Source organism: Eptatretus burgeri, chromosome 3 (assembly GCF_056783735.1).
Source record: "Eptatretus burgeri isolate ZD-2024b chromosome 3, Ebu_testis_v1, whole genome shotgun sequence".
Taxonomy (NCBI): domain Eukaryota; kingdom Metazoa; phylum Chordata; class Myxini; order Myxiniformes; family Myxinidae; genus Eptatretus; species Eptatretus burgeri.
Genome location: NC_140963.1, coordinates 54830340 through 54855455, shown reverse-complemented (window position 1 = coordinate 54855455; position 25116 = coordinate 54830340). Strand labels below are relative to the sequence as shown.

The following is a 25116-nucleotide window of genomic DNA, read 5'->3' as shown; positions in this document are numbered from 1 at the left end:
GGGAACATGTGGGTGATGTTTCCCCTCGATCTGTCAAGCCATTCTGGAGATGATTTTTAAAGGTTTATTCTTCAAAAAAAACATGGCTGCCAAACCATGTGACCAATGACATAAGTGGAGAACTTGTTCCTCACGGACAGGCGATCTTTTCTGTAAAGTTTCACCTTGATCTGTTCAGCCGTTGGAGAGAAGAAATTTTTTGAAGGTTTTTTTGTTAAAAAAAAAAAGATATGGCTGCCAAACCACATGACCAATGACATCAGTTGTCCCCCCCACCCCCCGCCCCCAATACAATTGTCCTAGATCTTCAATTTTAATACTGATCAGATAAACCATTTGATATATGGAATGACAGTCACCTATGAAATAAAATAAAATAAAAAACCCATCACATTCCACATGGGAAGTACTTGACAGGTGCCAAGTTTCAATGTTTTTCCATGGAGTAATTTGAGAGATAGAGATCCAAAGTTTTTCCTTTTTACCAACATCGCTGCCACACCACATGACCTATGTCACAAGTGCCATCATTAAAACATGCTACAAGAGTAGTCACACCTATGGTGAAAATTTCATGTTAATCAGATAAGCAGTTGCATAGAAAACATACAATTAGCATGGATGACGTACGGATGGATGTACGTCCAGACGGACAACCTGATAACATTAAAAATAAATACACAAATAAATAAAATTTAAAAAAAAACACATGGAACTCCAAATTCAAAGTTGGACTACAATATTCAATTCAGTTTATAAAGGCTCAGGGAAGACATCAAAGATTGAGGTGACAGCAATTGGGCAGAGTTGGCACACAAGGGAAGAGGTGGGGAGGGGGAATAATAAAATTATAATAATTTCTTAAAAAGCCTCACTATTTGAAAGGAGTGGGGGAAAAAAAAAAATACAAGCCGGGAGGCGACGCTGGTTCGCGGGCATTATTGAGGAAGCCCTACCGTAAAAACCTCTCTTCTGTCAAAATTGACCAAATCAAATCGGATTTTTTATATGTTGTACTTGTGGACATTACGCACAGCTTCAAGGAAATGAAATTGAGAAAAAAAAATCGAGAAAAAAAAATAAATAAAAAGTTCAAGTGGGCGTGGCTCTGCCCACAAGGGGTGTGGGACACCACTCATACAAAAGACAACTATACCATTACATGATATCTCGCTTGGGTCCAAGTTTCATGAAGATCGCATCAAACGTCACGGAGCTATGCTCTGGAGAGAATCACAAACAGACAGACACACAGACAACAAAAATAGTGGTCACTGCTGGCACCCGTGAACCAAAAACGATTTGACAGAGGGATAATTCCACAATGAAGGGAACCAAATTGTACCAGCAAAACCCATGCTCTGCGCGAAGTTTTTAAAGTGAGGGTTCGTCAGGATGTCAATATATCCAGTGCTCACAATGTGATTTATAGAATTTCTTTATATCCAATGTTTGTTACATTTTTTTGTGCCAAATGCACCTTCTGAGGTAGTCTGCATGTGCAGAAGAGGGTTTCACATTGCAGACGCTGTTTTCGAGGAGTGGCATTACGCCTCTCAGCGGTGACGGTCTGTCGATGACAGACGTAATGACATCAGCGAATGACTGATGACGTCATTACGCCTCTCAGTAGTGACGTCACACGTCGCCATGCAAACGAATGTAAGGATTTGAAAATTGCCAAAAATTCCCAAACCTGTCCATCTGGCACGATTTCACATCACCTATGCTGTGCATTAGACCACAGAGCACCCGCATGCCGAAAGTGGCAACAATCCGTCCGGCAGTTTCGGAGGAGACATCCAAAAAATATGGCTTAGCACATTAATTATAATAATGAGCAGTTAACCTCGATTTGGGAGGGCACCGAGGTTTAGTGCACCAGTTGAGTGCGCAGCCTGATGGACAAATACTTGCTACAAGGGGCAAGACCAGAAATAAGGAGACAGAAAAGTAATTGGCCACAAACATCTGCAGTGGAAGGGAAGCAGACCCCACACCTCAGGCCGACTGTTGAACACCAATTAGTCTCAAGGCAAAGCATGACTGCTGTCAGGGGTACAAGATGAAATATGAGAGCACCAAATTCTGTGACACTGCAAATGAAGACTACACTGTTAGGAAGTGAGCATCAGAAATGACTTTGCTCTGCAGAGGACTCCAAGAAGCTCCCTACCTTGGAAGTGAACTCAGCTATATGATCAGCCAATGAAAGCAAGGCAGATTGTTGCTCCAGAAGCTCCAAGACTGCACCTATGCCAGAGATTCTTGCAAAAGCAAGCTCGAGGGTTAGCCATACAATCCTAATTTTAAAAATAAAAATTGACCAAATTCAAGATAAACGAGCAGCTTCAAGTTTTCTCCACATCAGCATCCAAGGAAGCAGCTCTAGCCTGCCAACTGTTGGTGAGACTTTCCAGCAATACAAATAATTATCTGCAAAGTGATCCAGAGGCTAATTGGTCATCAATGTAAAGAAAACAAAATTCCACATGACATTGCCTTGAGGGAAGCAGCCACAAGGAAAGAGCAATAAATATTTCAACCAAAGGCGACACATTAGTGGGTCTTTGTGCTCACAAAACCAATCAATGAGGACCGTAATAGCCTTGGCAGAAAGTTTAACTAAGAAGACTAGGTGCCAGATCATGTCAAGTGCTTCGCAGGTGTCCATCGACTGCACCGAGGAATGGGTGAAGGAGATCGCACGTTTGCCACCTTTTTCAGTGCAAATAGAATACCATCGCATTAAAAGGAAAACGATTGCATTTGAGCATTAAAGAAAGGAATCAAAACCAAAATTAAATGGTCCACAAACCAGAACGGCCAATGCGGTGCAAGTAAGTCTCTGCATTCCTTGGGAAGTCGAAGTTAATTACCACATTCACCGCCTGAATATCGATGCCTCTGGTGAACAGATCTGATGAAAAGGGTTGGGTGTAGGGTGGATGGGCAGAGATCGCAAGACTCAGAGCACAAAAGTGAACATTGTATAAAAGTGGGGAAACCAAACGCAACTACTAAACACTCACCAGAGCATACGAGGTTGCGGCACTCTCCACGACGGAAATCATGGAACACACGGTTCCGATGTTCCTGCTTCATCTTGGCATGGATGTAAAAACACGAGTAACCCAACTGTGTTATCTTCTTTGCAAGAAGCTCCACACGCTGAGTCGAGTTGCAAAATATTATCGACTGGTTGATCTGTAGCTAAAGGTGAGAGAAGAGCAAGTGCCACACAAGATGGCATTACAAAAAATAAAAATAAAAAAAGCTATTTCGTGATTTTCAACAAAAACATTGCAGCCTCTTCTTGAACAGGCTACAACTATGAAAAGTGTGAATCACTTCACTACCTTGGAGAAGAGCGTATTGAGGCAGTGAACTTTCTGTCGCTCTGTCACGTAGGCGTAGTACTGCGTGATGCCTTTCAATGTCAGCTCCTCCATGAGGTTTATCTCATACGGCTTCTGCAGCTGCCTGTTCTGCTTGGCAAAATAACCGACAAGACAAGACGATCAGCAACTTAACCTGGCAGCCACAAAAATTTGAACCTTTGGCAAGAATAAAACCATCTATTACAATTAAACATCAACACGATCATGAGGGTTCTGTGGGCAAAATCATTGACGACCAATAATTACCAGTTAAAGGCACTTTTATTTTATTAATGTAACACGATTTTCAAAGGATGAGGGGAGTGAATTTTTTAAATCAAGGTCTGAGGCTTGTAATGGAGCTGCAACTCACACGCACGGACACTGACGAAACAAACACTGAGAAGCCACTGAGCTTGGGGGAAGTGCAGTCACTTCCTGGGATACTCTGGATATCAGTGACCTCACAATGGCACAGCTTTTCTTCCTGCACTCAGCAGGGCATTTTTTCAGGAGGAATTTCCTCCCCATGGATGCCAACCGATGGAGATTGTCCATGTTTTAATCTTTTAAATGCTGAGCATCAAGCAAGCACAATTTTTGAAGTCTGGTACAACTCGGCTGGGGTTTGAACCACCAACCTCCCAGACACGGAGCGAACGCTCCAACGACATACAGAGTCCGGTTTATAATTTGAATATACAGTGGGGAGAACGAGTATTTGATACACTGCCGATTTTGCAGGTTTTCCCACTGACAAAGCACGTAGAGGTCTGCAATTTTTATCATAGGTACACTTCAACTGTGAAAGACGGAATCTAAAACAAAAATCCTGAAAATCACATTGTATGATTTTTAAATAATTAATTTGCATTTTATTGCATGAAATAAGTATTTGATACATCAGAAAAACAGAACTTAATATTTGGTACAGAAACCTTTGTTTGCAATTACAGAGATCAGACATTTCCTGTAGTTCTTAACCAGGTTTGCACAGACTGCAGCAGGGATTTTGGCCCACTCCTCCATACAAATCTTCTCCAGATCCTTCAGGTTTCAGGGCTGTCGCTGGCAACACAGACTTTCAGCTCCCTCCAAAGATTTTCTATTGGGTTCAGGTCTAGAGACTGGATAGACCACTCCAGGACCTTGAGATGCTTCTTACGGAGCCACTCCTTAGTTGCCCTGGCTGTGCGTTTCGGGTCGTTGTCATACTGGAAGACCCAGCCACGCCCCATCTTCAATGCTCTTGTTGAGGGAAGGAGGTTGTTGGCCAAGATCTCACGTTACATGGCCCCATCCATCCTCCCCTCAATACGGTGCAGTCGTCCTGTCCCCTTTGCAGAAAAGCATCCCCAAAGAATGATGTTTCCACCTCCATGCTTCACAGTTGGGATGGTGTTCTTGGGGTTGTACTCATCCTTCTTCTTCCTCTAAACATGGCGAGTGGAGTTTAAACCAAAAAGCTCTATTTTGGTCTCATCAGACCACATGACCTTCTCCCATTCCTCCTCTGGATCATCCAGATGATCATTAGCAAACTTCAGACGGGCTTGGACATGTGCTGGCTTGAGGAGAGGGACCTTGCATGCGCTGCAGGATTTTAATCCATGACGGCGTAGTGTGTTACTTATGGTTTCCTTTGATACTGTGGTCCCAGCTCTCTTCGGGTCATTGACCAGGTCCTGCCGTGTAGTTCTGGGCTGATCCCTCACCTTTCTCATGATCATTGAGGCTCCACGAGGTGAGATCTTGCATGGAGCCCCAGACCGAGGGAGAATGACTTATCTTGAACTTCTTCCATTTTCTAATAATTGTGCCAACAGTTGTTGCCTTCTCACCAAGCTGCTTGCCTATTGTCCTGTAGCCCATCCCAGCCTTGTGCAAGTCTACAATTTTGTGCCTGATGTCCTTAGACAGCTCTCTCATCTTGCCCATTGTGGAGAGGTTGGAGTCTGATTGATTGAGTGTGGACTGCTGTCTTTTATGCAGATAACGAGTTCAAACAGGTGCAGTTAATACAGGTAATGAGTGGAGAATGGGAGGGCTTCTTAAAGACAAAACTAACAGGTCTGTGAGAGCCGGAATTCTGACTGGTTGGTTGGTGATCAAATACTTATTTCATGCAATAAAATGCAAATTAATTATTTAAAAATCAAACTGTGATTTTCAGGATTTTTGTTTTAGATTCTGTCTTTCACAGTTGAAGTGTACCTATGATAAAAATTACAGACCTCTACATGCTTTGTAAGTGGGAAAACCTGCAAAATCGGCATTGTATCAAATACTTGTTCTCCCCACTGTATATTGACCCTGGCAAATATCTGCAGAGAAAAAAAAGACAGCGTCACAAATCTCAACAATAAAACTGCTGAAAGCTCAACAGTGCTGGAGGACCAGGACATCCTTAAGATACAAGGTCTCCTAAAAAATAAAGAAATATATTGACCTTGTTTGTGATTGAACGTCCGTCAAGATCTTGGAATTTCAAGCAAATTGGTGAGAATTGTCATCCATGATGTTAAACTATCCATACAGAATTTATATGAAACAAAAACTGACTGCAGCCGATGTGAAAAGCATGACAACATGCCAGTGGTTTGCAGACAAGATTGCAGAAAGGCTGAACTTAGACTGATGAAACCCATGGCCTTCTTTCTGGGCATGTCAACTAAGAAATATTCATACTGGGAACTGACAACACCCAATATAGTGCTCAAGTGACTTCTCCACTCAAAAATGCACTGCCTGGGTCAAATGGAGTAAACATGGAATATCCAGCCCTTTCTGGTTCAAGGACAGGCAAGGCACTGCGAGGGGAATAGATGGAAGGCAGAATACCAGGGCAATAAAACACACCCAAACAGCAATGTTTTTATTTTTTTTTTTAAACTGCCATGTTCGATATAAAAGCAGACAGGAGCATTTAAAAATTAAACCCCATGCTACATGTACACATTCCCCCCCCCCTCCCCAAGAGTTTCTTCAACCTCCATGCACGCACGCACACACGTGTATGCTGTCTGCGTAACTTCGTAGGGAAACCGAGCTTAAGGGTGGTGTGTCAATTCGATAGGGATTAAGGATAAGTTCCCCCAATATGTAATTGCCCCCCCCGGTGACTTTTCCCCATGATATTATGCATTACAAACCAGCAATGGACGATTACAACCAAGCTGCATGACCAAGAAGGAAGAAGCCCCACCTCCAAGGGTGACGGTGGGTGAAGTCACGCCCATCAATCAGTCTCGGGGGCTTAACGCCAGAAGCGAGGCAGGTGTGCCAAACAGGCGAGAAGCCCCGCCTTCCCAGGCTTGGTGCGAGCAAGCCATGCCCCAGAAGTGGAATGGTGGTTCGGTGTGACAGGAGAGATCAGGAGGAACACACGAGTGCTGAGAGGGACGCATACGTCACGAAAGTATCTCGGAGATGGCTTGCAAGGACAGGGCTTGACGGCTGGCTTTCCTTCGATGCATGAAGACGGCACGATTCTCATATTGGTGCTGAGGCGATTTGGCTGGTGCACTGAGCAGGAAGTTGGCCATAGACTCTTGGCTGGTCATGTGAGCCGGACCTCGGAACCCCGTGTCTGTCGCTGAAGGGGATGGCGCCATTCTGCAAAGAGTGTATCGGCAAGCACGATAGACGAAGAAGCTGCACAACGGTCGGTGAGCCTTGGTGTTGAATACTGCTCACAAATTGCCTGACGAACGTTCCTGCAGCGAAAGAGAGGCTTGGCACAATTTGAGTGTCTGCACGTGCGGGACGAAGTGCCTCGATTCCACGTTCCATAAAGACCATCTCTGGACCAAGCTAAGAGCCAGAATAAAGGAAGGATATTCTTTGATTTAGTTTCCCGTTGTCTGTGTATCGAGGCCCCTCAATTTAGACTTTAGGATTAATTTACCTCACGTATTACATTGATTATTGTTCCTGGTAAATATTTCTATTATGAAATTCCCATGTATATTTTAAGTTGCTGCGTCCATGTATGTGTCATGTGGTTCGAGTGTAAACCCCCCTGCGCATCCATCTGTGCCTCCGTCACTCCGCCATTGCGCCCCACCCCTCCCACGTGCGCTATCTCCGAGCAACATGTCCGCCTCCTAAGGAAAAAAAACAAAAAAAAAAACTGCTCAGTTACCTGGGCAGGCGGTGTTTGAACAGCAATCCGCTGGGCAGGTGGAAAAGTCTTTCCACAGATTCTCAATGGGATTCTAGTCTGGGCTTTGGCTGGGCCACTCAAGCACTTTCATGTTCTTGTGTTGAAGCTGTTAGTGTTGCTTTGGCTGTATGCTTGGGGTCATTATCCTGTTAGAATGTAAATCTGTCACAGTGTAAGGTCTTTCACACAAAAGCAGGTTCTCAAGGATTTGATTTTATTTGGCTCCATTCAGTCCCCTCTATCCTTACAATTCTCCCAGTCCCTGAAAAAAACATCCCAATAGCATGCATGATGCTGCCACCACCATGCTTCACGGTAGGGATGGTGTTATATTGTTACGATTTGGAAGTTTACTGCACTCAACATACAGGTCCTATAGCTCAGTGACATCGACAAGTAAATGTGGATAGATAGCTCCCTTTTCCCTTGTCTAATGGGTAATTAAATGTTTATGCGCTGTGGAGTTATTTTGACAGTTAGGGTTTTTCTTTTACATTTTTCCACCAACATGAACAACAACAGCTGCGGACTACTACAGCTCCAAATAAAATGACAACGAAAACACTCTGCTCCCGGCATTCTCCACACGCTGAGTACGGGAAAGGTCAAGCCCCCACCCACCGATCCGCTTGAAAACCCGCCAAGTTGGGGAAAGGTTGAGCAGCGCCCGAGAATGATCCACGTATGAGAGCTGCGCCGGAGAATGAATCAGGCCTGAGCGAGCCACGCCCGAGAACGAATCAGGCCTGAGCGAGCCGCGCCCGAGAACGAATCAGGCCTGAGCGAGCCGCGCCCGAGAACGAATCAGGCCTGAGCGAGCCGCGCCCGAGAACGAATCAGGCATGAGCGAGCCGCGCCCGAGAACGAATCAGGCATGAGCGAGCCGCACCCGAGAACGAATCAGGCATGAGGGAGCCGCGCCCGAGAACGAATCAGGCCTGAGCGAGCCGCGCCCGAGAACGAATCAGGCCTGAGCGAGCTGCGCCCGAGAACGAATCAGGCCTGAGCGAGCCGCGCCCGAGAACGAATCACGCCTGAGCGAGCCGCGCCCGAGAGAATAAAAAGGAACAAAGAATCCTCGCACGAGAGAGAGCGTTTTCTTCCTCCTCCTCCTCCCGATGATCAAGAACTTGGGCTTCAGAAAGACCATCCATCACCGGAGCCACAAGGGTGCACGCCATCTCTCGTAGGGATACGGAGGAGAGGTTTTGATTGCCAGGACGAGTGCCGAGCGGATCTGAGGAGGCTGAGCACGGCTCACCGGTGTCTGGATTCGGCTCGCCTCTCGCTGGTGCCCGAGTCGACTCAACGCGAAGACCACACGAGGTGGACAGGTCCGAGGCAGAATCTGGTTTTCAGCTTGTCCTCTCCATCCGAGCTGGAGGCCTTAATAAAGACCGCTTTTGGTCCGATTATTTTGGGTGTGTGCGTGTGTGCGTTTGTGGCGCCAGTCCATAAGTAATGAATTCTTAAGTGCCTTGCTGTACATATATGCTTATCAATATTCGCATAACTCTGCCCTTCTGTGTTCCCCTCCCTGCCTATTGTTTAATAAATATCCCCATTTGTGAAATGCATCAGCTCGTTCGTGTCCTTTCCTCCATTGGCTTAGCGTGCTGCGTGTTGGAAAATTAGCAAGGCCGTTGTCTCGCTGTAAAGGGGACATTTGGACCAATGTGACTTTGGTGACCGTCCGCTCGGGTCACACGGTTCGAGTACGCCAGTGGCTCGTTCCGTACGGGTGTCGTTGAGGTTGTGAAGACTCGGTAAATCGCCACGTGGATCTCTTGGTATTTTGAAAATTGGCAAATAACCCTGTACCACGTGGAAGAAATATTGACGCTTCACGGTCCGATAAGGGACCCGTACTTCTCAGTTTTCCGAGAAGATACGATCTAAATTCCGGGTGATTGGCGGAGTCGACTCTACGGCTCCATCTAGCGGTCGTGCTCGCAGCCGATACCCGGCCCCGTAACAATATGGTTGATGAGCTGTGCTCGGTTTCTGCCAGACATCGCGCTTTGCATTCAGGCCAAAGAGTTCAGTTTTTTTCTCAGACCACAGACCCTTTTTTCCTCATGCTCTCAGGCATGGCTTCTGTCTGGCCATTCCCCCATAAAGCTGAAATTTGTGAAGTGCTGCAGAGATTGTTTTCCTTTGCGCAGGTTCTCCCATCTCAACCAAGGAACTCTGTAGTTGTCAGAGTGGTCATTGGGTTGTTTGTTACCTGTCTGACCAAGGTCCTTCTTGCCCAGTTGCTTTGTTTGGTCAGAAAGCCAGCTCCAAGAAGAGCCTGGGTAGTTCCATATTTTATTTCCCAATGTCGTTGCTCACTGTGCTCTTGAGAACTTTCAACTCAAGAAATCGTTTTATACCCTTCTCCAGGTGAACGTCTCCTCACAATGCAATCTTGGAATTACACGGACAACTCCTTGGACTTCATTGTAGTTTCTGCTGTGATATGCACTGGCAACTGTGGGACCATATTTTGATAAGTGTGCTCCTTTCTCAATCATGTCCAATCAATTGAATTGGTCACAAGTACACTGCAAAATCAAGTTGAAGACATCTCAAGGATGATTAAAAGAAATTGGATGCACCTGAGCTCAATTTGGTGTCATAGCAAAGGGGTTGAATACTTATTGATGCAAGACATTTCAGCTTTTCATTATCAATCGATTTGTAAAATTTTTGAAAAACATGTTTTCACTGTCATAAGGTATTTTGTGCAGATCATGACAAAATTTTTTTTTGAAATTTAATCCATTATAAATTCAGGCTGCAAAAACAAAATGTGACAAAAGTGAAGTGGTGTGAATACTTTCTGACGGCACTATTATACTGAGTAGAGTAAAGTAAACACACTGTCTGGGTGTGCATCTATCAAGTGACCAAAGATGTACTTTGTTACTTTCTTTACAGTTCCTTCGCGTGCCAGTCACGAAACCGCCCCCATCGTTTTGTGTCACGACACCCAGCCATTCAAAGCAGATGACATGATTCTTGTCTTGGCCTTCAATGACAACAATTGACGGCCCTTGATGGTGGACAATGGCGGTTGGAAGTGGATTTTTCAGTCCATAATAATGTTGCGACTTCACCGAGCCAGAGACCCTTCAACAAACTGTTGCTTGGCCAATCTTGGGATCAACACACTTATCTTCACTGTGACTGTCGCCGATTGTCAGAGTCCTTCTACTTTGCATCCACAGGTGGGTGTTGTGTGAACTTTATGACCATTGCATGTTTCAGAAAACCGTTTGTAGTTGTCAATCCAAGAACTAACTGCCTCTGTTCCATCTTAATCGTCTTGCAGTAAAATTAGTTCTCCCATGTAGTTTGCAAAAGACAAGACGGAATCGCATAACTTCATACGTTGGGAAAGCTAAACTCGTAACAAACTGATTATTTCCACGATGAGGTTCAACACCAAGCGAGATTTGATTTGCACTCTGACCTGCGATTGCATGACCCATGCCAAGCTCAATGACTATTCACAGACATCACAATTTGAAAAATCGGCCTTGATAAAAATGTCAACAAAGTTCAACTTGCTCTGTCAACCACTCTGCTTGGTGAATCGGCTCAGATCATAAAGGTCTTCCCGTTTTGGCATGATATTTTCTTTGCACGTTTGTCCATTAATACATCTTCAGACTCATCTATCTTTACAAGATAGAAGTTTTCAGGTAAATGCTTGCAGAAGCAAAGCAGACTTGCAAAACCATCAATGCACATTACAACAGTGGAGTCTTCAAAATGTCTAGTAAGTTTTGCAAAGCTTACATCTTGATAATTCCATGCATTTCATTTCTGGTGGTGTTTGAGTAGATTGTGGATTTCAGTGGATGTCCACAAACACCTGGTAATCAATAATTTCAGAAACGTGCAGAAATGATTCATCCTGTGTATTCACTGCAGTGGCTGTACTTAACTTGGCGGCTTGGACGTTTCACTTGCTTCTGAATTCTGTGCGACAGTGCTGGTGATACCTGCCATCTGCAGCATGTAGATCTGATTGTGTTGCAGAAAACCCTTAATCTCACCTTATTTGCGAATAGATTTTTTTGCTTTCTCAACCAAGGAACTCTGTTCCTTTTTGCGAAAGCAAAAAAACAAAAACAAAGACAAAAACGAACCCACTGTGTTTGGATCTATTCGGCAAAATAAAGGAAAACCAATTTTCATTTACAGATTTCTTTTGTAAACCAGAAACCAAGAGACAATTAGGATAACAAACCAGAGATAAACATTAGTTTGCTTTAACGCATGCTTGAGCCAATAACAGAAGCAAAAATCAAGAAACTAACCCACCGTGCTTCGTTTATCTCTAGGAACCATTTCATATTAGAAAATAACCCCATGTACATGCATGAAGCAAAAACGTGCACAGATTATATGTGAACACTGTCGGACCCTGCTATTCATGGACCCCGTGTATTCGTAGTTGACAAAATGCAACCCACTTCAACATTCCCGGCATCGTGCTTCACACAGTTGAAGTTTGTTTGTTTATTCCACATTTTCTTGTGGGCGTATTCACAGTTTTTTTATTTTTCCCTCATGAATCATTAACTGCCAGGATCCAATCACCCCCCCCCCCATTGAAATAATGCCCCACTATTCACAGCCTTTTCCAGGAACTTATCCCCATGAATAGCGGGGTCCAACAGCACCACAAGACATCATTCCAATTGCCCTGGGCCACGGACCAACACCAAGGCCAAAGGACTGAAAACTGCTGATATGTGCATGATTTTACTGGGGTGGAGTCAGGTCAGATGTCCAGCCAATGGGTGCAAAGCAGTGGGTGGAGTCAGGGCAGCTGAACACTGACTAACATAAAATATCTGATAGTTTTCAAGTCTAAAAATGGTATAACTGAAAAATTGACGAAACACCTTGAAACTCGTACTTACCATAATAAAGGCATGTACCAAGTTCCAGGTGAATATGTTAAAGGGTATGGGGAAAAAAAAAAGAAGAAAAAGAAGAAGAAAAAAGAAAAAAGAAGAAGAAGAAGAAGAAGAAGAAGAAGAAGAAGAAGAAGAAGAAGAAGAAGAAGAAAAAAGAAGAAGAAAAAGAAGAAGAAAAAGAAGAAGAAAAAGAAGAAGAATAAAAAAACAAACAGGTATATGAGAGAGACAGAGAATGACAACAAATCTATACTCCCCTCTGGTGAAACCAGTGGGAAACCAATATTTTATTTTTTATACTTCCACTTGTGGCATGATTTAGTGCCTTCAAATGGCAATGATCAATGGTGCATCGCCACTGCGACCGAGTATGGGGGTGCCACTGATGCAATGCCTCCATTTCGCCAACCGAGGAAGGATAACAGGCTGAGTCAACCCCACGTGGTGTTAATTCAGTAGCCAACAGGGCTCCAACTCAGGACCCTAAGATCCCAAGCCCACCACCCAAACCACAAAGCTTGAAGTGACTAAGACCAAAAAAAAAAATAAACCAATGTCACCCACAGGTTGACCCGTATCTTGCCAAAAGGTGACCACGTGTGACTTCTTTAAGGTCACACTGAGGTGAACAGAGCTGCTATCCACCATGAGCGACTCCTTGAGGAATATCTGCCTAGGAGAGATTCCGATGAGAATCGTTCTACAGAGTAACCATGAAAAATATGCGTTTGCCTCATAACGTCACCAAATGACGTCATAATGTCTCAAGCTTGACATATCCAGAAAGCACTCATCGAGGTGTTCAATTTGAGGTACTACACGATATGGTTCCTAAAACTTGAAAATTTGACCTTGGGGTCAAATATGTTTGACCTCAGGTGCTAACCATGAAGGTCAAGGCCAATCGCCACCAAAAATTAATCAGCTGAACGCCAGACCATGAACGATATTCCCATGAAGTTTGAAGACGATCCAATCAAAATTACTCAAGAAATAAGGGTTTCGTCGACTCCCCTGATTTGCGACAAAGTGACCTTGACCTTTGACCTTCAAAATTTTGTGCACTGAAAGGGACCTCTATAGGCCTCTGATATGCGAAGTTACAAAAATTTCCAATGATAACTGTGCTCTGCAGAATTTTTTTATACGTGATTACAGACAAAAAGAAAAAAAAAAAAAAAAAAAAAAAATACAAGCTGACCAACATATCTTGCAAAAACTTCGTTTTGGCAAGATAAGGCATTCGTTTCACATGGCCACATTCATAAATTTGAGGTTTTTTTTGTAAATAATGGCAGCATTCGATTCCTTATGTTTGAAAACATTACATTCATGTTTTTATCAAATCTACTTGCGAAGATATGAGAACAGGTAAATTTGTACAATTTGGTGGCCATCTTGGATTTTCAGATATTTAAAAATGCTCAATAGTGCCAAGTCTCACACCTTCTTTACATTATAAACATCTCAGACCAATAAACCACAAAAAAAAAAAAACAGGTTTTGCATATACCTACTTATTTCAAATGTACTATATACCTCCTAAAGGAATTCCTGTTGGAAGTTTTCCTGCTATATATATATATATATATATATATATATATATATATATATATATATATATATATATATATATATATATATATATATATATATATATATATATATATATATATATATATATATATATATATATATATATATATATGGAAAAACTAGAAATATAAAACATTTTGGAGACTGACCCAGAATGGTCTGGACAAAGAGCATTGCAGATAAACAATATTTACAATTAATGGAGGTCATTAAAAACAAAAATCGGATTATTACCCACAAATATCTGTGTATTTGGACTAGCCGCATGTTATCAATGGCATATTGGATGTGGAATAAGCAAGTGAAACAGAATTCATTATTTGTATACTCATACATGGATTAAACTGCAGAACCTTTGAAAAATAAAAAAATTTTAAAAAGGAGAATAAATAAACCCTGAAGCTCACCTGGATCAGGAACAGTCCCCTCCCCACAGCCCTTTTTTTGTAATGGCATGAACAAACTTTGGGACATCATGGGTGATGGTTGTGGTCAAGTGTCATCAAAATTGTGTAGTTTCAGAGGAGAGAGAGCAAATATCTATTTTGGGTGTCAACCCCCCCCCCCACCATACACCCCTTTAATGAGTGCTGATTTTATGCGGTCAATACACTTCGGGTACATCACGGATGAATGTTGTCACCCTTCATCGAAATCGTGCATGTAGTTTTGGAGAAGAGAGAAAACACCTATTTTTCGGGGGAAGGGGTTTAACCCCACCCCACCCACACCGTAAAACCCTTCAGTGAGAGCAGATTTTGATGTGGTCAATCCACCTTCGTTAGGCATCAGATATGAAGCTTGTGGCCAAGTTTCATCAAAATTGCATTTGGTTCAAGCAAAAATAACTGAAGAGTTCACAGACTTTTGGACACTGCTCAATAACACAAGCTCACCGGACTAAAGTCCAGGTGAGCTAAAAATGAAAGCAACAAGCAAAACGACTCCTTACCGGGAGGGGTAGGGTCCAGGGACACCCCCCCCCCAATAAAATGATTGAAAAATTGGTCAAAATATGCATATTGGAGGTGATCATGCCCAAAATGGAAAAAAAAAGCTACGATGCAAATGAATAATATTTGGGGAAGAATTTTTTTTTAACATTTTACATGAACATCCATTGCTGGGAATGTTTTCAGTCAGTACAGCAGTTATAAAACAAATGAACAATGAATACCACATACCTTTACAAGACTTACAAGTGTTATTGGGGAGGAAGGTGCGGGGGGGGGGGGCAGGGTCACACGTTTATTGGATTGGTTTATCAGAATCACCCTCGTTTGTGATGCAAAACTAGAGCATTCACAACCCCACTGAGGTTTCCTGCACATTTATTTACTTGGACACGACGCAACGATATGTCTGCCCAAACAACCTCACCCAGCACCCCCATTGCGTGCTCGAGGCCATTTTGATGAGATCACATTTTCTGTATTAAGTGACTTTTCATTACATCGGATCACAAGTGTACTTCATGAATTTATTTATCTGCCCATTTTCATGTCCATCCATCTTTTCTCCTGGGATTATCAGTTTGTCATCCTGTGCCTTCTTCTAAAAACACAAAACTGTTACTCTGTACAAACATGTTTGGTGTGGTGACCAGCCATTGCAGATTTAGCATGGCTTTAATGACAAATTACCAAGGTAAGTTAATTGGTAATTTTCTCCACAAAGAGACTGGAAGAATTTACAATTCTAACCACCCCATCCAGCAGGGGTCAGTAAACACAATGCTCTGTGTACAAGTGAAAGTTACAAGTCACAATAACCAAATGAATTGAAACATTGATTGTGTTTGCATTTATAACAAGTCCCTGTGCATGCCACACTTTTTATTTAATCCCCACTCCTCCCCACAAATGAGTCGAGAGCCTGACGGATCTTTTTAATGTCATGGTGCAGCACAGGCATGATGGGCCAAATTGGCCTCATATCAATGTGGTCACCAACTTCATCACGACGAAGAGACATTAGGTGTTGTGTTTGCAGCAGAATTATGTCCAATTCATGCATTGTAAAGACAGCACGTCGGCGTATTTTCTGTTAAGTTCAAAGAAGGGAACAGCAATATAAATAAACAAATTTTAAATAAATAAAATCCAACAATGGATGCCATTTACATATTTACCGACAAATGTTGTCCTGCCTGGTGGACATCTGATCACGGTAACACGCTTGCAAGCTTTTGTATTTGGCTAACATCCACAAAAAACTAAAACAGTCATTCACATAATCGTGGTCATGATGCATTTAGCATTGCACCCCATCTGGATGAAATGGATAAATTAATCGGAATAGCACCTCATTGCCGTATAATAGCAGGGTTTTTTTTTTGTTGTTTTGTTTTTGAAGACAATACGGAAACCTCGTGTCTGGGTCGCATCAGCATGGTGGTCCAATTTGTTAAAGCACTGATTGCCAGTTTTAAAATGTGATGGTGGAGACCGTTTGTTATTTTTGCAGTCCATGGAATCATCAATCATTTCCCCCTTATACTGTCCAGAGACAACTCAAGCTACAATAAATCTACTGAATATTTTTCATCAGCATCTTTTAAATCAAATTCAATAGCATTACAATATAATTAAATCTTGACGAACAATAAAGCAGATGCACGCCTTCAAATAAACTCCAATTTAAATAAAATACAAATTTTACTCTCATCTAAAAATAAAAGCATTTAATTTATCTAAGCTGTTGCTAATTCGTTCAAACGTACAGATTAGACTTGATTACTACAGCCATTGATTTCGGTTGTGGCTCTAAATTAAAAAAAAATTTTCATGACCCTCAAATGCTCCATCAGCACATTCAACCACCAACTCCAGTTTAATTTTGTTAAACCTTTTTGATATTAGTTTTAATATATTTCATAATACTTTTAATATTTGAGAAAGATAAAGTCAATAAGGGAGTTGGTCAGTGTTTTTTCTTCTTTTTTTTTTTTCCTTGTGATGAAAGGGACTTTTTGTTGTCCCCCCCCCCCCCACACACTTTGAATCCACATAAATAATGAACTTCAGTAGGAAGCAGTATTGTTGCGGGTTTGGGTATCAGCGACGAGCACGACCGCGAGATGGGGCAGTAGAGGTGGCTCCACCGAACACCCGGAATTTATAGGTCGTCACCCCGGATAACTCCGGTGCAGACGGGTCCCTTATTGGACCGAAGTTCGCCAGTAGATCGACCATGTGGGGTAGGGTCGATTGCCAATTTCAATTTACCTAAATACCCACGTCGTCCAAACTACCGGGGAAATTCACCCTCTACGGCGCTCGTACGGAACAATCTGCCAGCGTGCTCGAACCATGTGCTACCCGAGCGGATGATCACCGAGATCTGTTGGTCAAAATGTCCCCTTACGGCCGCAACAACGGCCTGGCTAATTCTCCAACATGCACCGTGTTAAACCAATAAAAGAAACACAAACACGAACTGATACATTTAACACATGGGTTTATTTATAATGGGCAGGGGGGGCACGCAAGAAGCAGAGTTATCTGAATATAGAGATGCACGTATGTACAGCAAGGCACTTAAAAATTCCTACTTACTAGACTGGCGCCACACAAACACAAACACACGTGGCCACAGCCTTTGATGTCTCCAGCTCAGAGAGAAAGGCGAGCTGAAGACCAGAGCCTGCCTCGGACCTGTCCACCTCGTGTGGTCTTCGAGCTGATTTGAATCGGGCACCAGCGAGAGGCGAGCCGAATCCGGACACCGGTGAGCCGCGAGCGGCCTCCCGAGCTCCACTCAGCGCTCGTGCTGGCAACCAAACCTCTCCTCTGTATCCTTCAAAGATGGCGCACACCCCTTGCGGTTCCTGTTGGCGGCAGGATCTCTCAATCTCAAGCTCTGCTCTTCTTGTTCGCCGACAGAGACACGGCGTGCAACCCTTCCGGTTCTTGTCCCGGCAGGATCTGCCAAGCTCAAGCTCTGCTCTTCTTGTTCGCCGACAGAGACACGGCACGCAACCCCTGCGGTTCTTGCGGGGGATGGTGTCTCAAGCTCTCCTCGAGGTGCGAATTTCACCGCACCCTTATTCACCCTATCTCCGGGGGGGACGGGGGGGACGGGACGGAACGCCTCCAACCCTCCTGGCTCTCCCTCACTGGACTGTTTTGGCACGCAGAATCCCTCGTCGCCCTGTCATTGGCCAAAACGAGCGGCAAGTCCGTCGATTGGCCCGGGGGCGTGGTGACGTCACGCGGAACCCTTCCTCCCTGTCACGGGATCTGATTGGCTGAGCAGCGGTCATCCCACCCGTAGCCGCTGATTGGTCGAGGGCCGCCGCGAGGCTCCTTCTTGAACTCCACCCACCAAACAGGCAGACGAATAATATTCTGCGTGGGCTCCACCCACCAAACAGCCAGAAGAACTGTATTCTGCGTGGGCTCCGCCCTGACACACACGTAGGCAATGGCGTCGGCCAGAGCGAGGTGAAGCTGGTGTTGTCATAGTTATGAGGGGTGTAAAAATGAAAGAAAACCCTGACTATCAAAGTAACTCACAGCGCATTTACATTTATTCACCCCTTCGACGAGGGAAAGGGAGTTATCTATCCACATTCACTTATCAAAATAACTGAGCTATCGGACCTGAATGTTGTGTGCTCATGGCTTCCAGATTCGCAACACTACCCTCTCCCCTTTTTTTACAGACTCGTCCCGAGTCGTCAAATTTTCGTGTGTCGAGCATGTGCAAGTTTTCCCCCTAGTTCATTTTACCGACGGATCCCTGAGTGCGACTTTTTTTAATAAATGTCCCAAAAATAAATAACCTAATGCACTGCGTAACTAACAGACTCACACAGACGACAACTACATTGCCGGCGCTCTGACAAACATGCAGGTGGGTCAAAGAACTTATTTACAACCTTAACTTATCGAATTACACTAACCATGGCCCAGGACCTGTCATCTGTGGGAAAGAAAAGGCACAGCAATGTCAGTAATTTTTGTGTGGGTGAGTGCACAGCAGATGAAGGTCAGACATCCTCAGGGCCTGCTCAAAAGGTCCCCCTTGAGTGTTCCTTTCAGTGAACCACCTTCTTTCTTCCTTTCATACCCCAGCTGCTGGAAGCAACTCACCCTAACACGGCATGCCATTTGAAGAGGTAGTCAGGCTGTCCAATGCAGTCTCTGGCTCATTTGAAATGGATGGAAGTGAATGGATGCAAAACAAAAAAATGGATGTAAACGATGCACGGGCTGCACCAATGCAGTCCCCGTGTGCGGCTGCCTGCAGGGCAGTCATTGCAAACACTGGAGATGGTCCTGGCGCACATGGATAGATGGTTGGCACAGGGGCAATGAAAGAAGGGTAGCAGGCATGGGGTTATGGCAGAGGCAGGCCAACAAGGCATGGCAAGGCAAATGCGGAACAGGTGATACAGCACAACAGGCTGGCAGGTGAAGCTGGCCAGCCTCTTGTCTCGTTCCGTGTGGGTCTGGAGGGAGTGTGGTGGTGCCGGCCGCTCCGAAAACGGGCTCGGACCTACCCTACTGTCTCCCCCCAACCTATCGCCTTTACCTGTCTGTCCATACCCACTCACTTAATTTTCAACACAAAACAACCCAATTTAGCCCCTTTTTAATTTTTTTTCCTCTTATAATTTTGTCTCCCTAACCCCCTTTATCGTCCTTGTCCGGCTAACCTATCCTGTCAACCGAGCCTACTCCCAACCCCTAAAATCCTTTCTGGAGAGGAATAAGGGAGAGGCTAGCATCCCGTCTTGAGGCCCAAAGACTCAGAATGGCCTCCTCCAGATCTCAGCAATCTACCAAGGTGGGTCCAGCACCCGATGGAGAGTGAAGGGATGGATGGTGCGAAGGGATACATTTCCTAACTCCCATATCGTTTATTAAACTTTAAACGATCCCCGGGGCTTTCAAAACGCCTGTCACTTTAAACTATGGGTTCTAAAAACCATGATTCCCGTCGCCTGTGTTGGTGTCCATTATAAATTTGGGCCTCGCCCTCCAATTTTCACTCGGGCCATCGCACAATTTCATGGCTGGGCAGCGTGGGTCACTTGGCAGGGATTCCACCTATGCCGAATCTCAAACTCCAGCACCCCCGGGCACTGAGGTTGTCTCCGAGCCTACCTGCTCCCTATGAACAAGGGGGGGGGGGAGGAGGGGGGTTGCCCTTCCTGGCATTGCCTCCCTTCCATGCCCACGTGGCATCTTTGGTGCTCCGGGTCCCGTTCAGCGGGTCACCCGTGCCCAGTACACTATCCCGGTCCCTTGGCCTACTCTGGCCGACGACTTTGGTGCACGGGGTGCCCACTACTCGGTACTCACCTTCCAAAGCCACACTCCCAGTCAGTCAATTTTACTCCTGCACCCCTTCAAATGGGTATCGTGCCTTCACTCAACACCAACAAAACGACCTCCTTTTTGTAAATTTGACTGCCCCACGAACTAACCTTAAACTGACCCCGGGGTCACTTGGGTGGGTTCCACTCCTCCCCCCAATAATTCATTCGCACCATGAATTCCACATTCACTCCACTCACACTCAGGCCCGCTGTCCCACACTCACTCATTATGTTTCTCTTACTTTTTTTTCATTCACTCCAACACTCCACACTGCCATTGTGCTAACCAAATTCCTCTAACTATCTCGTGCTCTCGTCATCCCTTATTCTAATGCACGTTCCTTTTGATCTACGTAGCTAAGCTACATCCCCACTACACATTCCATGCCGGTTCATGTCTCCCCGAAAAACCCAAAAATCGATTCTCTAAATCTATCCTAAATCCCTCTAACCCATTCCAAGGGCTCCATGGAGGAACTGCTCATGCCCCCATGAAGACGGTCCAGTTAAACCAACCCATCCCACTAATGAGTGCTTCCTTTGCCCAAACACTGGGCTGTGTACTTGGAAGCGAGGCTTTTTTTTTTTCTTGCACCATCATGGTAGCAGTTTACGGCATGCCCAACCATCCCTTCCAACGGGCGATGCGTGCAGCTATGACGTCACCCTGCACATCCCAACAAGCGCTCGCTTTCGCGGGATTCCCCAAGCGGGACAACGTGCGCTGTTTCCCCGGCATTCGTGCCACGAGATCCCCACTGACGGCACTCGCGCACCGAACATGCACGGTTTCCCGTGCAGGCCAGCATATGCGCATCGTCCCAGAAACCCGCTCCGAGAACAGAACGCGAACACATGGGAACCCGTGTGTTCCGAATTCATCCAACACTCGCCGCCATTTTAGCCGTATGCGAGGCCTTGTTGAAGCCCATGCAGAGCATTTCCGCGCCAGAATCCCTCCACGAAGACGCACGCGCGAGGGTCTTGCGCGAAATGCCGAACGGGCCTCGCACGCTTCGTCCTACGAAGCCGGTGCGGTTGCCACAATAACTTTATACGGCGCAAAAGGCTCGCCACACCCATCTCCCATCTGGACCGGTCCATCGTCCATTTCCTCGCATGCACTCACGCACGCCATGACACACACTATACCTACCTTCTGGCACACTCGCACCACTCACACACTCCAGGACAATCACTTCGGGGATTCGTGTTACCTCAAGAGGTCCCGGGATCTCTTTACCACCCCCCCCCAAGCTCCGCATGTACCCGTTAACAGCACTCATCCGGTCCACCTTGCACGGGTCGATCGGACTTACCTCGTCGCAATCCGCTTCAAGGGGAATATTGTCTCCCCTCGTTCAAGGAGGCCATCCTGCTGCTTGCACCGGGTCACAATACATTCCCAAAGCTCAACCCCATTGTCCCTCACCAACTATGTGTGTGTGTGCCCATCTTTCGTTTCATTTAATTCGTCCCCCTGTATTGATTTCTCCATCTCCGTCACCTCGTATATTATTTCCGTTTCTTCCTGGCTCTGAGTCTCTGTTAATTTCTCTGTCTCAGTCACCTCTTTTACTTTTTCCGTCTCCCCTCGTGTCTCGTCCTACACATCTCCCCATCAATTGTGGTGACGTCTCTCGTCATCCCACCCTTCCTAGTCTCCATCGCAGGCCAGACAGCCATTACACTCCCCCCATGGCTCGCTCGTTCCACCACGTGGTGCCATGATGGCTTTTATGCCTGTCCTCATTGCCTCTTGTCCTGCCTGGAGGTTCAACACCATGCTCTGCATTTGCATATCGCCCCTCAGTGCCTGCATATTCGCATGCATTTTGCTTTCCAAATCCCCCTTCATGCTTTGCACGCTCACGTCCATTTTGCGCTCCATTACTTGCGCATTTTTTTCATTTCCTCTTTCAAATACCCCCTCATTCCGTTCAGTATTTCCGCCAAACGGCCCCAATCAAACGGACTCTGCGAAGCCGATCCGCCATGGTATGTGGAACCGGCAGAAATCGGGGAGGAAATTTGACGGGGGGGGGGGGGTTATACCCGCCTCTGCACCCATTACGGACTCTGAGTTTGGTTGCAGGGGAAGATCCTGCATGGGGTGGTGTCCTGGACCGTGGGTTCGTCTACCACCACATCTACCTCAAAACCCACCTGCCTCAGCTCATCTTGGTGAGACATGTTGCGTGTTGGGAAGCGAATTTAAAATGCCCGTAATTTGGGGGAAACCAGGGGGGGTTCGCTCCCTGCACCGCTGATCCGAATCCGTTGATTTCCTTGAGATGGAGGGGTACAAATCCCACTTCTGACACCAATGTGGGTTTGGGTATCGGCGACGAGCACGACCGCCAGATGGAGCAGTAGAGTTGGCTCCACAAAACACCCGGAATTTATAGGTCGTCACCCCGGATAACTCCGGAGCCTACCGGTCCCTTATCGGACCTAAGTTCGCTAATAGATCGACCACGTGGGGTAGGGTCGATTGCCAATTTCAATTTACCGAAATACCCACGTCGTCCAAACTACTGGGGAAATTCACCCTCGACGGCGCTCGTACAGAACAAGCCGCTAGCGTGCTCGAACCGTGTGCGACCCGAGCGGATGATCACCGAGATCCGGCGGTCCAAATGTTCCCTTACGGCCGCAATGGCCTGGCTAATTTTCCAACACGCACCGTGTTAAACCAATAAAAGAAACAAAAACACGAACTGATACATTGAACACATGGGTTTATTTATAATGGGACAGGGGGGGCACGCAAGAAGCAGAGTTATCTGAATATAGAGATGCACGTATGTACAGCAAGGCACTTAAAAAATTCCTACTTACTAGACTGGACACACACACACAAAACGGTGGCCACAGCCTTTAAGGTCTCCAGCTCTGAGAGAAAGGCGAGCTGAAGACCAGAGCCTGCCTCGGACCTGTCCACCTCGTGTGGTCTTCGAGCCAATTTGAATCAGGCACCAGCGAGAGGCGAGCCAAATTCAGACACCAGCGAGCCAGGAGCGGCCTTCCGAGCTCCGCTCAGCGCTCATGCTGGCAACCAAACCTCTCCTCTGTATCCTTCAGAGACGGCACACGCACCCCTTGCGGTTCTGTTGGCGGCTGGATCTTTCAATCTCGAGCTCTGCTCTTCTTGTTCGCCGACAGACATGGCGCGCAACCCTTCCTGTTCTTGTCCCGGCAGGATCTCTCAAACTCTAGCTCTGCTCTTCTTGTTGCCGACAGAGACACGGCACGCAACCCCTGCGGGGCATGGTGTCTCTCAAGTTCTCCTCGAGGTCCGAATCGCGCCTCACCCTTATTCACCCTGTTTCCGAGGGGGGGACGCTTCTGCCCTCTCTCACTAGACGGTTTTGGCGCGCAGAATCTCTCATCACCGTCATTGGCCAAAACGAGCGGCAAGTCCGTCGATTGGCCCGGGGGGGGGGGGGGGGTGGTGACGTCACAAGGACCCCTTCCTCCCTATCGCAGGATCTGATTGGTTGAGCGGCGGTCATCCCACCCGTAGCACGCCGATTGGTCGAGGGCCGCCACGAGGCTCCTCTTTGAACTCCACCCACCAAACAGGCAGAGGAATATTATTCTGCATGGGCTCCGCCCACCAAACAGCCAGAGGAACTGTATTCTGCGTGGGCTCCGTCCACGTACGTGCTAACACGCACGTAGGCAATGGCGTCGGCCAGAGCGAGGTGAAGGTGATGCCGGTGTTGTCGTAGTTATGAGGGGTGTAAAAATGAAAGAAATCCCTGACTATCAAAGTAACTCAGCGCATTTACATTTATTCACCCCTTCGACTCGGGAAAGGGAGCTATCTATCCACTTATCGAAATAACTGAGCAATAGGACCTCAATGATGTGTGCTCATGGCTTCAAGATTCGCGACAGTATTACAGCTTTATTTGGGTGTTGAGATTGCAAGTGTATGTTGTAGGATTTGAAGTCTATTTCAACATCAAAATACGACATGTTCGCCACATTTATAAAGTAAGATTTTGAGATGGGGTTTTCACTATATTTATAGAAAAGAATAACCATAAATGGCTGCATCGACCACACCTTAATTTTGAATGCCTTCCTGTGGGGAAGGGGACAGGGGGAATTCATGTGATGCAATCCAACCAAAGAAAATAATAAAAAAACTGTACAAGGATTTTCTTTAAGCATTCCTTTCTTGCGCATTTGTGGCCCTTAAAAATGACTTTTGTTCTTAGCATTGCATTAGCTTACGATTCCTGCTCAAGCCTTTCAGCTGAAGCCCAGGAAGTCCGAGTCATTTGCCTCCTTGTCAGTGGACAGGCAGCGAGTCAGCCAAGTCTTGATAGACAAGGTCATAGTCATGGCTTCGCTTTGAGTCACCGCGAGCCAGGTCCTCGCAGAGCACGACATTCTCCATCCCAGCAAAAAAATGACCATTTTTACAGCCATTTTTCCCTGCTGTGCAGGGGTTAGCTTTTTCTTGAGGCAATGTTTTTTATGGCCGGATGCCCTTCGTGACGCCAACCCTGGTCACCTCTTACGACACACAGGGATATGGTACACCAATTCTAACTGGGGCATACACTGGGACCAGTACACTGGTACTCATTTTTCCAACCTCGGAAGGATGACAGGCTGAGTCAACCCCCTGGTGTTAATTCAGCAACCAACAGGGATTGAACTCAGGACCCTCGGATCCCAAGCCACCACCCTAACCACCAAGCCAACACCAGGCTT

The 25116-nt window shown here is 45.8% G+C and overlaps 1 protein-coding gene across 2 annotated transcripts in view; it reads right to left on the bottom strand.

The window, feature by feature from the left end:
- DDX6 (DEAD-box helicase 6) overlaps positions 1 to 25116 on the bottom strand; it is a 101434-nt gene that overhangs the window by 1899 nt on the left and 74419 nt on the right. For both annotated transcript variants that reach the window (XM_085873464.1, XM_085873465.1), the window contains 3 exons: positions 3360 to 3488; positions 3033 to 3213; positions 2819 to 2920 (listed from right to left, as the gene is read on the bottom strand). In XM_085873464.1, the coding sequence (XP_085729590.1) occupies positions 2819 to 2920; positions 3033 to 3213; positions 3360 to 3488 (412 nt within the window). The remainder of the gene's footprint in view (positions 1 to 2818; positions 2921 to 3032; positions 3214 to 3359; positions 3489 to 25116) is intronic.